The sequence below is a fragment of the Notothenia rossii genome (assembly GCF_949606895.1).
Source record: "Notothenia rossii genome assembly, chromosome: 7".
Classification (NCBI taxonomy): domain Eukaryota; kingdom Metazoa; phylum Chordata; class Actinopteri; order Perciformes; family Nototheniidae; genus Notothenia; species Notothenia rossii.
This window is the reverse complement of record NC_136905.1, coordinates 2,923,943-2,938,338: the sequence shown is the minus strand read 5'-3', so window position 1 is coordinate 2,938,338 and position 14,396 is coordinate 2,923,943. Positions and strand designations below refer to the sequence as shown.

The 14,396-nt window shown below is 40.7% G+C and overlaps 1 protein-coding gene across 3 annotated transcripts; it reads left to right on the top strand.

The window, feature by feature from the left end:
• Nucleotides 1-5,049: 5,049 nt before the first annotated feature.
• On the top strand, nucleotides 5,050-12,512 carry creb3l4 (cAMP responsive element binding protein 3-like 4). 3 transcript variants are annotated; one of them, XM_079640046.1, is made up of 6 exons: nucleotides 5,050-5,186; nucleotides 8,898-9,032; nucleotides 9,248-9,476; nucleotides 10,706-10,773; nucleotides 10,848-10,934; nucleotides 12,207-12,512. In XM_079640046.1, the coding sequence occupies exons 2-6, from the start codon at nucleotides 8,901-8,903 to the stop codon at nucleotides 12,420-12,422; spliced, it is 732 nt and encodes a 243-aa protein (XP_079496172.1). In that variant the 5' UTR covers nucleotides 5,050-5,186; nucleotides 8,898-8,900; the 3' UTR covers nucleotides 12,423-12,512. The 3 variants fall into 3 exon arrangements, with proteins under 3 accessions (XP_079496172.1, XP_079496173.1, XP_079496171.1); XM_079640047.1 differs by having other exon boundaries at nucleotides 8,898-9,008; nucleotides 10,845-10,934; nucleotides 12,207-12,437; XM_079640045.1 differs by having other exon boundaries at nucleotides 10,845-10,934; nucleotides 12,207-12,437.
• Nucleotides 12,513-14,396: the final 1,884 nt, after the last annotated feature.

Genomic DNA, 14,396 nt, shown 5'->3' with positions numbered 1-14,396 from the left:
GCTCCACTGATTGGTCTAAAGGCCCACTGCGTCATAGTTCTTCGTTTTATTAAGGGTGGATCCAACACATTAACGTTGCATTACCGCTCCCTGCTGATGCTACTGTGGACTTATTTAACTTTCCTCTAAAATATAGAAGAATCAGTGCTAAAAAAATATATATTATTATTATATATTTCCTGAAAATATATTATATAGAAAACTAGTGGCTCCGGAATGTTGTGAAGTGTACACGATAAATTAGTGGATATAAATGCTACCTGGTAGAGGTAAATACTTCTCAAGATTAACATATTTAAAGGCAAGGTACGTTTATTTATATAGCACCTTTCAACACAAGGCAATTCAAGGTACTTTACAAAAATGAAAGACATTAAGAAACATTATAAAAATGAAATCTAAAAACACTCATTCAAAAACAAAGGAACATGAATAAAAGTTAAAGTGCAGAGTGAGATACACACATCTGAAATGTTTAGCTTTGACTCTCAATCATTGCTCACTTTTTTAGCAGAAATAGTTTTCTTTGACCTCACTTTCTTTTTACTTTCTTTGTTAACTTGTCCTTTAGTTATTTCAAGTGTTTCGTGCTAAACGAACCCCCCTTTGGAAAATTATAATCTGACCCCATGGTACCTTTTTAGTTTTCGCCCAAACTATTCCTCTTTTTTTTAATTAGTTAAGTTGTCTATTTAAAGGCTGTGATGTCCTATGCACAGCTACAGTGTAGAAATGGCAATGACAATCTTAAATCCCTAGCTCCTCCAACAATGCAACATATATATATAAGACATCAAACAATAAAAAAATGTAAATCAGTGGAAACATTTACATCCATCCATCAGTTGAAAATGCTCGCCTTCGTCAACTGTCTACACATTCTGCTGGTTATAACAAAAGTATTTTCCCTGTTTCTTGTTCAGGTCTGAGAGGGTTAACGGTTGAGCCCGGTCCATCTCAACAAGAGTCCGCAGGCAGCCCATCATCCGTTCTCCCTGTAATCAGAGCACTGGGTTCCCTTGGAAAAACTCTCAAAGTCTTTCACGACAAAGTCAGAAAAAGGCCACAAAGAAAATGATGAAATGTTTTTCCACTCTTGGACTTCTTTGCGTTTATCACACCGGGTTCATTCATGTCCAATCAAATGTTTCCTTTGATTTCTAACATTTCTAAATAATTGGTGTCATTGAAACCGTGGTAATAAGGTTTATGTGCATGTAGTCTTTATGTAATGTGATCAGATATTGTTGAGACTTTTGAGATGTGTTGTGATGACTTTAAAATGAAATGCATGTGGAGCTGCAGAGGGTGGACTCAGAGGAAGAACTGACCCTGGGTCAGCAGAGGCTCTGCAGTGGACATGCTTCAGAAGTCCTGCTGATGTGGAGACGCCTCGTACAGGAAAGAGTTTAATGGTTTCTCTGTTCTCCTTCATAAGGCAACTCCCTGCAGGTGCTCTCTCTTTAGGAGGACGCCATGTTCACAGTAAAGATCTGTATATAGATCCTGTACACTCATACAGGATGGAAGAAGACATTGTAAAGGCAGGCAGTGGCTCAGTCTGAAGGAACTGTCTGTGAACCGAAGGGTCGTTGGTTCACGTCCCGACCAGCTCACCTCCTGGTCACTGCCGAGGTGCCCTTGAGCAAGGAACCAAAGCCATCAGCGCTCCCTGGTAACTGTACGATACATGCCCACTGCTCTTAGTTCTAGGTGGGGTTAAATGCAGATGTCAAATGTCGTTGTGCTTGCTGTGACAAAATGAAGATTTGTATTATTATTAAAAATCTGTAAGAGAATAACAGAGATTGTGCCTCACTCATTAAAATAGAGTATAAATGTTATATAGGATAAAAGAATATCAGTCAAAAATAAAAAGAATACTATACTGAGAAATATTCACTAACCTAAATGTAATAATGTAATAAAAACAATTCAAGAAAAATACATTTACAGGAAACAAAAACCTGGCAAACAAAATTCAGTAAAATAATACTTTAAAAAGCAAGAAACCTAAATATTAAGAAGAAATATAATAAAATATGATAAAAAAATGTGTAATTCGTAGAGACACTACATACTGATATACACCTGAACATCAGCAGGAGAGGACTCTTTAAAGTAGAGACACTACATACTGATATACACCTGAACATCAGCAGGAGAGGACTCTTTAAAGTAGAGACACTACATACTGATATACACCTGAACATCAGCAGGAGAGGACTCTTTAAAGTAGAGACACTACATATTGATATACACCTGAACATCAGCAGGAGAGGACTCTTTAAAGTAGAGACACTACATATTGATATACACCTGAACATCAGCAGGAGAGGACTCTTTAAAGTAGAGACACTACATACTGATATACACCTGAACATCAGCAGGAGAGGACTCTTTAAAGTAGAGACACTACATACTGATATACACCTGAACATCAGCAGGAGAGGACTCTTTAAAGTAGAGACACTACATACTGATATACACCTGAACATCAGCAGGAGAGGACTCTTTAAAGTAGAGACACTACATACTGATATACACCTGAACATCAGCAGGAGAGGACTCTTTAAAGTACAGACACTACATACTGATATACACCTGAACATCAGCAGGAGAGGACTCTTTAAAGTAGAGACACTACATACTGATATACACCTGAACATCAGCAGGAGAGGACTCTTTAAAGTAGAGACACTACATACTGATATACACCTGAACATCAGCAGGAGAGGACTCTTTAAAGTAGAGACACTACATACTGATATACACCTGAACATCAGCAGGAGAGGACTCTTTAAAGTACAGACACTACATACTGATATACACCTGAACATCAGCAGGAGAGGACTCTTTAAAGTAGAGACACTACATACTGATATACACCTGAACATCAGCAGGAGAGGACTCTTTAAAGTACAGACACTACATACTGATATACACCTGAACATCAGCAGGAGAGGACTCTTTAAAGTAGAGACACTACATACTGATATACACCTGAACATCAGCAGGAGAGAACTCTTTAAAGTAGAGACACTACATATTGATATACACCTGAACATCAGCAGGAGAGGACTCTTTAAAGTAGAGACACTACATACTGATATACACCTGAACATCAGCAGGAGAGGACTCTTTAAAGTAGAGACACGACATACTGATATCCACCTGAACATCAGCAGGAGAGGACTCTTTAAAGTAGAGACACTACATACTGATATACACCTGAACATCAGCAGGAGAGGACTCTTTAAAGTAGAGACACGACATACTGATATACACCTGAACATCAGCAGGAGAGGACTCTTTAAAGTAGAGACACTACATACTGATATACACCTGAACATCAGCAGGAGAGGACTCTTTAAAGTAGAGACACTACATACTGATATACACCTGAACATCAGCAGGAGAGGACTCTTTAAAGTAGAGACACTACATACTGATATACACCTGAACATCAGCAGGAGAGGACTCTTTAAAGTAGAGACACTACATACTGAGATACACCTGAACATCAGCAGGAGAGGACTCTTTAAAATAGAGACACTACATACTGAGATACACCTGAACATCAGCAGGAGAGGATTCTTTAAAGTAGAGACACTACATACTGATATACACCTGAACATCAGCAGGAGAGGACTCTTTAAAGTAGAGACACTACATACTGAGATACACCTGAACATCAGCAGGAGAGGACTCTTTAAAGTAGAGACACTACATACTGATATACACCTGAACATCAGCAGGAGAGGACTCTTTAAAGTAGAGACACTACATACTGATATACACCTGAACATCAGCAGGAGAGGACTCTTTAAAGTAGAGACACTACATACTGATATAAACCTGAACATCGGCAGGAGAGGACTCTTTAAAGTAGAGACACTACATACTGATATAAACCTGAACATCAGCAGGAGAGGACTCTTTAAAGTAGAGACACTACATACTGATATACACCTGAACATCAGCAGGAGAAGACTCTTTAAAGTAGAGACACTACATACTGATATAAACCTGAACATCAGCAGGAGAGGAATCTTTAAAGTAGAGGCACTACATACTGATATACACCTGAACATCAGCAGGAGAGAACTCTTTAAAGTAGAGACACTACATACTGATATACACCTGAACATCAGCAGGAGAGGACTCTTTAAAGTAGAGACACTACATACTGATATACACCTGAACATCAGCAGGAGAGGACTCTTTAAAGTAGAGACACTACATACTGATATACACCTGAACATCAGCAGGAGAGGACTCTTTAAAGTAGAGACACTACATACTGATATAAACCTGAACATCGGCAGGAGAGGACTCTTTAAAGTAGAGACACTACATACTGATATAAACCTGAACATCAGCAGGAGAGGACTCTTTAAAGTAGAGACACTACATACTGATATAAACCTGAACATCGGCAGGAGAGGACTCTTTAAAGTAGAGACACTACATACTGATATAAACCTGAACATCAGCAGGAGAGGACTCTTTAAAGTAGAGACACTACATACTGATATAAACCTGAACATCAGCAGGAGAAGACTCTTTAAAGTAGAGACACTACATACTGATATAAACCTGAACATCGGCAGGAGAGGACTCTTTAAAGTAGAGACACTACATACTGATATAAACCTGAACATCAGCAGGAGAGGACTCTTTAAAGTAGAGACACTACATACTAATATACACCTGAACATCAGCAGGAGAGGACTCTTTAAAGTAGAGACACTACATACTGATATACACCTGAACATCAGCAGGAGAGGACTCTTTAAAGTAGAGACACTACATACTGATATACACCTGAACATCAGCAGGAGAGGACTCTTTAAAGTAGAGACACTACATACTGATATACACCAGAACATCAGCAGGAGAGGACTCTTTAAAGTAGAGACACTACATACTGATATAAACCTGAACATCAGCAGGATATGTCTTCTTGAAGGATTTTAGGATAATTCTGTGCTGATCATCTCCACTCCAGAAGGTGGCGACAAATGCACCTAAGAGCTGTTAACCAACCTCCATTATAACAGCAGAGGAAGAAGCGCCGTAGGAGCAGGGGAACAGGAAGTGTTGTGCCAGCTGGACTTTTTATTTCTAATGAAACTTCAAACAGCAACAGTGTGTTTCCGTTCTGAAAACACCACCACAGCACGGTGAGTGTCATTAACAACATATTCAATGTACACACTCACTGCCTGTTCTACAGTTCATTAACTCAATACTGTACTTTACTTGAGTATTCCAATGTTATGCTACTTTGTGCTTTACTTGAGTATTTCCATGTTATGCTACTTTGTGCTTTACTTGAGTATTTCAATGTTATGCTACTTTGTGCTTTACTTGAGTATTTCCATGTTATGCTACTTTGTACTGCTACTCCACTACAGTTCAGAGGTAAATGGTGTACTTCTACTCCACTTCATGTATTTAATACCTTTAGTTACTTCACAGATGTGGATGAATGATGTGAAATATAATCAAGTGTTAAATCAGACTTTAGTTCCACCTGGAGTAAATCCACCAGCTACCGTGCAGTATACAAAGTCATTCAGACTAGCTGCTCCTTTACCAGCTTTGAGAACACTTTCATGATCAATCATTATAAAACATATCATATCTATTATTCTGAAATGGACCAATCTGCACAATCACTACTTTTACTGTCGCTACTTTCACTATATTTTGATGAGAATACTTTTCTACTTTCACTTGAGGAACATTTTGAATGCAGGACTTTTACTGTAACAGAGTATTCCTACACTCTGGTACTTCTACTTTTACTCAAGTACAAGACCTGAGTACTTCTACTTTTACTCAAGTACAAGATCTGAGTACTTCTACTTTTACTCAAGTACAAGATCTGAGTACTTCTACTTTTACTCAAGTACAAGATCTGAGTACTTCTACTTTTACTCAAGTACACGATCTGAGTACTTCTACTTTTACTCAAGAACAAGATCTGAGTACTTCTACTTTTACTCAAGAACAAGATCTGAGTACTCTTACTTTTACTCAAGTACAATATCTGAGTACTTCTACTTTTACTCAAGTACAATATCTGAGTACTTCTACTTTTACTCAAGTACCAGATCTGAGTACTTCTACTTTTACTCAAGAACAAGATCTGAGTACTTTTACTTTTACTCAAGTACAAGATCTGAGTACTTCTACTTTTACTCAAGAACAAGATCTGAGTACTTTTACTTTTACTCAAGTACAAGATCTGAGTACTTCTACTTTTACTCAAGTACAAGATCTGAGTACTTGTACTTTTACTCAAGTACAAGGTCTGAGTACTTCTACTTTTACTCAAGTACAACATCTGAGTCCTTTCCCACCTCTGAATAAAGTAATCCCACAGTGTAGAGTAAAAGCCCTGACATGTTGTGTTTAAATCGCCTTTCATTTTTATAAATCAAGCTGATACACAATTACAGCATTTAAAGTTGTAATAACAAGTTAATACTAACTCTCAGAACATCTCAACAAACTCAAGTAAACAACTGTAATCAGATTACTCCTGATATGTAACCAGTCAGTGTGCATCTGTATATACACCTTCCTTATAATAATAATAATAATAATAATAATACATGTTATTTATATAGCTCTTTTCCTGGTGCTCAAAGCGTCTTAAGAAATCACTTTGAGTTTTTTCATCAGCTGATATTCAAATATTAAATGAGATTATTTCTCAACCTTATTGTCTGAAAGGAGAAAGTGGAGAGAGGAAAACTGGAAACATATTTAGCAACTTCTCAGGAGTGTGTGTGTGTGTGTGTGGCCTAGCATTACTTTATGGGACCTAAATCTGTTTACACAGTCACGTGTGGGGACTCGCCTCCCTTATGGGGACATAATGGAGGTCCTCATGAGGGGAATCCTTAATTTTGGGGTGAAGAATAGGTTAGGGTAAGGTTAGGCATGTGTTGGTTATGGTTAAGGTTAGGATAAGTCTCCAGGAAATGCATGTAAGTCAATGTGATGACCCCTGAAGTGATGTATACGTGGTATGTGTGTGTGTGTGTAGGTGTGTGTGTTTTTTTATGACAGTATATGCTGTTATATGATAGTTGGCAGCACCGTGATTACACACACACACACACACACACACACACACACATACACACACACACACACACACACACACACACATACACACATTCAGCTCCTTATGGCCTTAGTTTCTATGCAGGAAGTCGAGCACACACAACTTTATTAAATTGAAGTCAGCCGTTGAAGCTGCTTTCCACGGAGCCCCATGTGGCGTGCGTGTGTGTGTGTGTGTGTGTGTGTGTGTGTGTGTGTGTGTGTGTGTGTGTGTGTGTGTGTGTGTGTGTGTGTGTGTGTGTGTGTGTGTGTGTGCACCAGGATATCCTCCTCCTTTGTTTCCTCACCTGGGTTGGTTTGTGTTTATCTTCTCTCTCTCTCTCTCTCTCTCTCTCTCTCTCTCTCTCTCTCTCTCTCTCTCTCTCTCTCTCTCTCTCTCTCTCTCTCTCTCTCGTCACTGCAGGTGAGTGTCAGATAATTAGAGAACAATATATAAAAAGTTATTTATTTATAGAAAATAGAGATAGATATTTGTCCTTTTTTATTTATACAGATCAATATTTAACTGAAGCTGTCATATAAAATGCTGTGTCTGACTCTATTTGGTCACTTTTAAATAAATACAAAAGTCTGCTACTTAGCTCTTTTACCGTGGTATCTTTTATTTGTTTTTTAATTATTGTGTTTTTTATAAGTAATAATAATAACACATTTTATTCAACTTTCACCACACCCAAGGTCACCGTACAATATAGTAAATACTCTAAGAGGTAACAGAACATGATAGAAACAAAAACAGTTGATCATGAAGGAGACAAAGTAAATAATAAGAACAGGTTGTTCAGGAGGGTCTTGAGGTGTGTGGGGGGAGGGAGGTCCTCTTTGTATCACGTTGTGTCTATTCGAAATCACGTTGTGTCTATTTAAAGTCATATTGTGTGTTTCTGAAGTCACGTTGTGTGTTTCTGAAGTCACGTTGTGTGTCTTTGAAGTCACGTTGTGTCTCTTTGAAGTCATGTTGTGTGTCTTTGAAGTCATGTTGTGTGTCTTTGAAGTCACGTTGTGTGTCTTTGAAGTCATGTTGTGTGTATTTGAAGTCACGTTGTGTGTCTTTGAAGTCACGTTGTGTCTCTTTGAAGTCAAGTTGTGTGTCTTTGAAGTCACGTTGTGTGTCTTTGAAGTCACGTTGTGTCTCTCTGAAGTCACGTTGTGTCTCTGAAGTCACGTTGTGTCTCTTTGAAGTCACGTTGTGTGTCTTTGAAGTCACGTTGTGTCTCTTTGAAGTCATGTCATTGAAGTCATGTTGTGTGTCTTTGAAGTCATGCTGTGTCTTTGAAGTCACGTTGTGTCTTTTAGAAGTCACGCTGTGTGTCTTTGAAGTCACGTTGTGTGTCTTTGAAGTCATGTTGTGTGTCTTTGAAGTCACGTTGTGTGTCTTTGAAGTCATGTTGTGTGTCTTTGAAGTCACGCTGTGTGTCTTTGAAGTCACGTTGTGTCTCTTTGAAGTCACGTTGTGTCTTTTAGAAGTCACGCTGTGTGTCTTTGAAGTCACGTTGTGTCTCTTTGAAGTCACGTTTTGTTTCTTAGAAGTCACATTGTGTCCCTTTGATGTCACGTTGTCTCTTTGAAGTCACATTGTGTCTCTTTGAAGTCGTGTGTCCCTTTGAAGTCAAGTTGTGTCTTTGAAGTCACGTTTTGTCTCTCTGTATCATGATGTCTGTTTTTGTATCATGTTGTGTCTCTGACTCTGATTCCTCAGATACTGTAGTGCAGTACTTGAGTAAAAGTTCTCTGTTGTACCCTCCTGTGTGCAGGTGATGGACTCGGACAGCGGGGAGATGTTCCTGAGCGGCGAGGAGTCTGACAATTGGCACACAGCTTTCTCCCAGAAGCCCCTGCACGACTGGGCAGTGGACCCCGACTGTGTGAGTCTGCAGCGCTGTGGCATTGTGGGTAGTACAGGTGGAGTCACCTGGGTAAAAACTGTCACTAACAGACATCAGAGACGGCAAAAGTACACAGTTACACAATGTGCACAGTGTTGGCTAAAGCTGCCCTATTTACTATTTGTTGTGACGGTTGATCAAAGGGGACTGTCCACGACACTATAAACAAATAAACGAAATATCTCGATGCCTTGATTAAAACCATGTCCTCCCCTCAGGTTCTGAATGAGAGCGAGTCGGAGGACGTCCTTCAGGCCGTGGACCCTAACGAGGTGTTTCCCAGCGTGCCGCTCCCCTCCTCCTCCTCGTCTGAAAGCGACAGCAGCGTCTTAGAGGACCCACCACTGGTCAGCTCCGCCCCCCCACCCAACGTCTACCAGCTGGTGTACGAGGTCAACGGCCTGCAGACCAAACCTAGACCTGATAACATGATCTCCATAGAGCTGGGTGAGGGGGGGTCCACATGAAACTCTGTAAGAGATCAGAGTCCTGCTGGGAAACTGCAGATGTTGAGAGTGATACCCCAAAGTTTTATGATAGAAATGTAAAGTAGGGTCTCCAGAACATAGAAACTGCCGGATGCTAACTTTCATATGTCGGGCAATTTGCGGTAAATAGGATAAGTTGTGTTAATTAGCATCAATGGAGACAATAGTTAAAAATGGCGTGGCTGACTTGGACAGCTCTGGAGTGGGTAGGGGATTATTGAGGACGCTGAATCCATTTCGGACCTTTTCAGGATCATGAAATGGAAGTTTTAAACAGAAAGCCACATCTGTACTCTCTGTGGGCTGATTCTGATGAGTCGTGGGCAGAGTAACGCGTTACTGTAATAACATTACTTTTGTCGGTAACGGAGTAGTGTAACGCGCTACTTTTATAATTCAGTAATCACACAACAGTTACTAACATTGCCCCGACACGCGTTACTTCGTTACTTACTGAAATCGGTCATAATCAAACCTCAACAAACACCTGCAAAGAACACATGCTAAGGTGAAGCTAACGCACAGCTATTTGTTTGTTTATATCACGCAGTCTGTTCTTCTTCTCTGTCTTCCGGTTGTTGCCTGTTTTGAATGACGAATACACACTACCGCCGCCTGCTGGTAAGGAGAGTTATTGCCACTCACGCATGCGCAGTTCGTACGTGCTCGGCTGAAGTTAGCGGTGTGTTTCAGTCTGGTTCCAGGTTCCAGTGCAACACATGGCCAACACGCAGGAGAACACAGCGGGAGCAGAGATATACTGCGCAAAATATACAGATAGCAGGAGACAGAGGACAGCCACGGTCAGATAGGAAAACATTCAGGAGCTATCTGGATCAGTCTTATGCGACAATGGAAACTGAACTAAAGAGAACATTTAAAACTTTAGCAGTCTGCGTGATCTGCCTGCAGGGAGGGGCGGGCCGGCCCTGCAAGTAAAGTAACGAGTAAAGTAACGAGTTATGTAGAGAGTAACGAAGTAGTGTAATATATTGCTTTTTTTAAAGTAACGACCCCATCTCTGGTCGTGGGTGCATTACTCTAATTTTAGGGGACTCAAAACTGCCACTTATGATCCTGAAAATGTGGAACGATTGTCTGTATTTATTTCTTTGTCTTCTTCCCAAACAAAGTAATGTTGATCACGTCCCTTTTCTTAACCGTGATGTCACTTCCTGTCCCGTGCAGGTGAATGGAGCTCGCAGCTGCTGTTCTCAGACTCGTGCATCGTGAACGAGCTTCCTGTCCCTGACCAGGTGAGAGACTGCAGATACACCTCCCCCTCCCCCCCTCCTCCCCCTCCTCCTGACTCTTCTCCTTCTTTCAGCAGTACCAGGAGCTGTGTCTGACGGAGGAGGAGCAGAAGCTTCTGACTCAGGAAGGAGTTTCTCTGCCAAACAGCCTCCCTCTCACCAAGGTCTCTCTTTTATGTACTGTTGGTTTCTGTTGTGATCCTGAAAGTCCTCTTCCAGTATCAGAGTCCACATGATAACAAAGGTATCCCAACTGCATGACAGGATGTGTGATTACCTAGAAGAGCATCAGGACTGTTTGAGGCATATGATAGCTATGTGATTAACATCATGATTCAGCCTCTATGGAGAGAGACATAACATTTTGAGAAAAAGTCAGAATTTATGAGACAAAGTTAGAATTTTGTGATTTTGAGAGAGAGAGTCCGAATTTTGAGTGAAAGTCCGAATTTTGAGATTTTCAAAAAAAAAGTCTGTATTTTTGAGAAAAAGTCAGAATTTGGAGAAAAAGTCCCAATTTTGAGATTTTGAGAAAAAGTCCCAATTTTGAGAGAAAGTCCGAATGTTGAGATTTTGAAAAAAAAGTCTTTATTTTTGAGAACTTCAGAATTTGGAGATTTTGAGAGAAAGTCCGAATTTTGAGAGAAAGTCCGAATTTTGAGATTTTGAAAAAAAAGTCTGTATTTTTTACAAAACTTCAGGATTCTGAGATTTTGAGAAATAGTCAACATTTTTGAGATTTTGAAAAAGTCTGAATTTGGATAGAAAGTCTGAATTTTTAGATTTTGAAAAAAAAGTCTGTATTTTTGAGAAGAATACATAATTTTGTGATTTTGTAGAAAATGTCCGAATTTTTTTTATTCTGAGAAAAAGTCAGAATATTAATCTTTTCTTCATGAGATTAGGAAAGCTTTCAGACATTCCTAAGACATGTTTCAGATCTGCAATCTTAAAGTCACTGAAGCTTTCGTACAAATGTAGTAAAAAGTTAAAAAACGAACCTCTGAGATTCTGGGATGTACTTAACTTTAATATCTCTGATTCCTCTCCGCTACAGGTACTAAGCATTTGTCCTTAGTTACCTTCTGCTTATAAAGGACATGAAGAAATAAAAACTAGGGGTGTCAAGTTAACGCGTTAAAAAAAATAAAAAAATAACGGCACTAATTATTTTAACGCGATTAACGCATGTGCATTTTTTGTCCTCGGCCGCCCCGTAGTTTCAGAGCGCATCGAGTTTAAAAAAACATCTATACAATCCGCGCACACTGCTGATGCCGACAGCCCCGCTCCTGCCGCCCGCTATTTGAATCGACTGACGGCCCTAATAAAAACACATAGTGGGAATATCAAGATGAGATACAGATGAGTGTTGCTGCACAGTGGTTCGTGTTTTCATTAGTCTCACATGTTGTGTTTCCTGAATGCGTCCTCAGGCTGAGGAGAGGGTCCTGAAGAGAGTTCGGAGAAAGATCCGGAACAAGCAGTCGGCTCAGGACAGCCGGCGGAGGAGGAAGGATTACATCGACGGGCTGGAGAGCAGGTACCCAGACACCTGCATCCATTTATTCATACATCTCCGTTCTGACACACCGGGGGCAGGACCGGGGGGCCAACAGTGTCAGGGGCCCCGCGAGGTGTCGCTCCACTAGGAGTGGAGTCTTCATGTCTCCTCTACATCAACATGTGTCCCCTCTTCTCCATGTGTCTTCTACATCAACATGTGTCCCCTCTTCTTCATGTATCTTCTACATCAACATGTGTCCCCTCTTCTTCATGTCTCTTCTACATCAACATGTGTCCCCTCTTCTTCATGTCTCTTCTACATCAACATGTGTCCCCTCTTCTTCATGTCTCCTCTACATCAACATGTGTCCCCTCTTCTCCATGTGTCTTCTACATCAACATGGTCCCCTCTTCTTCATGTATCTTCTACATCAACATGTGTCCCCTCTTCTTCATGTCTCTTCTACATCAACATGTGTCCCCTCTTCTTCATGTCTCTTCTACATCAACATGTGTCCCTCTTCCTCATGTCTCTTCTACATCAACATGTGTCCCCTCTTCTTCATGTCTCTTCTACATCAACATGTGTCCCCTCTTCTTCATGTCTCTTCTACATCAACATGTGTCCCCTCTTCTTCATGTCTCTTTTACATCAACATGTGTCCCCTCTTCTTCTTCATGTCGCTTCTACATCAACATGTGTCCCCTCTTCTTCATGTCTCTTCTACATCAACATGTGTCCCCTCTTCTTCTTCATGTCTCTTCTACATCAACATGTGTCCCCTCTTCTTCATGTCTCTTCTACATCAACATGTGTCCCCTCTTCTTCATGTCTCTTCTACATCAACATGTGTCCCCTCTTCTCCATGTCTCCTCTACATCAACATGTGTCCCCTCTTCTTCATGTCTCTTCTACATCAACATGTGTCCCCTCTTCTTCATGTCTCTTTTACATCAACATGTGTCCCCTCTTCTTCTTCATGTTTCTTCTACATCAACATGTGTCCCCTCTTCTCCATGTCTCTTCTACATCAACATGTGTCCCCTCTTCTTCATGTCTCTTCTACATCAACATGTGTCCCCTCTTCTTCATGTCTCTTCTACATCAACATGTGTCCCCTCTTCTTCATGTCTCTTCTACATCAGCATGTGTCCCCTCTTCTTCATGTCTCTTCTACATCAACATATGTCCCCTCTTCTTCTTCATGTCTCTTCTACATCAACATGTGTCCCCTCTTCTCCATGTCTCTTCTACATCAACATGTGTCCCCTCTTCTCCATGTCTCTTCTACATCAACATGTGTCCCCTCTTCTTCATGTCTCTTCTACATCAACATGTGTCCCCTCTTCCTCATGTCTCTTCTACATCAACATGTGTCCCTCTTCTCCATGTCTCTTCTATATCAACATGTGTCCTCTCTTCTTCATGTCTCTTCTACATCAACATGTGTCCCCTCTTCTCCATGTCTCTTCTACATCAACATGTGTCCCCTCTTCTTCATGTCTCTTCTACATCAACATGTGTCCCCTCTTCCTCATGTCTCTTCTACATCAACATGGGTCCCCTCTTCTCCATGTCTCTTCTATATCAACATGTGTCCCCTCTTCTCCATGTCTCTTCTACATCAACATGTGTCCCCTCTTCTTCATGTCTCTTCTACATCAACATGTGTCCCCTCTTCTTCATGTCTCTTCTACATCAACATGTGTCCCCTCTTCTCCATGTCTCTTCTACATCAACATGTGTCCCCTCTGTGGAAAGAGACTCTGAAAGTTTCAGGAACAAAGATTCTCTCTCTTTTTGATCCATTTCTATAAAAACCTGTCTGAAAATGAGCTGATCTGATTTTGGCCACTTTATGATGTCATAACGATGTGTTGTCTTGTGTAACCATTAGCCAATCAGCAACCAAGGTAACCCCCCCCCCCCCCCCCCCCCCCCCACCTTATCACCTGAATCTCCTCCAAGAGCTCCATTCAGTTCTTTGTAACCAAATGTCTCTCAGAGGGGCGTGGGGAGGGGCTCCTTATTTTCATCTAAAGTAACAGACAGAGAATCAGCACTTTGGAAACAGGGCAGAACAGAGGGGATTGTGGGTAATGCTGCAATGATCTGTTTG

Excerpts from the sequence above, each read along its gene's own strand:
- creb3l4 (XM_079640045.1), top strand. The coding sequence starts at position 8,901 with ATGGACTCGGACAGCGGGGAGATGTTCCTGAGCGGCGAGGAGTCTGAC. Across the intron at positions 9,033-9,247 it reads GTCTGCAGCGCTGTGGCATT|GTTCTGAATGAGAGCGAGTC; the intron begins GTGGGTAGTACA and ends TCCTCCCCTCAG. Across the intron at positions 9,477-10,705 it reads CATGATCTCCATAGAGCTGG|GTGAATGGAGCTCGCAGCTG; the intron begins GTGAGGGGGGGT and ends TGTCCCGTGCAG.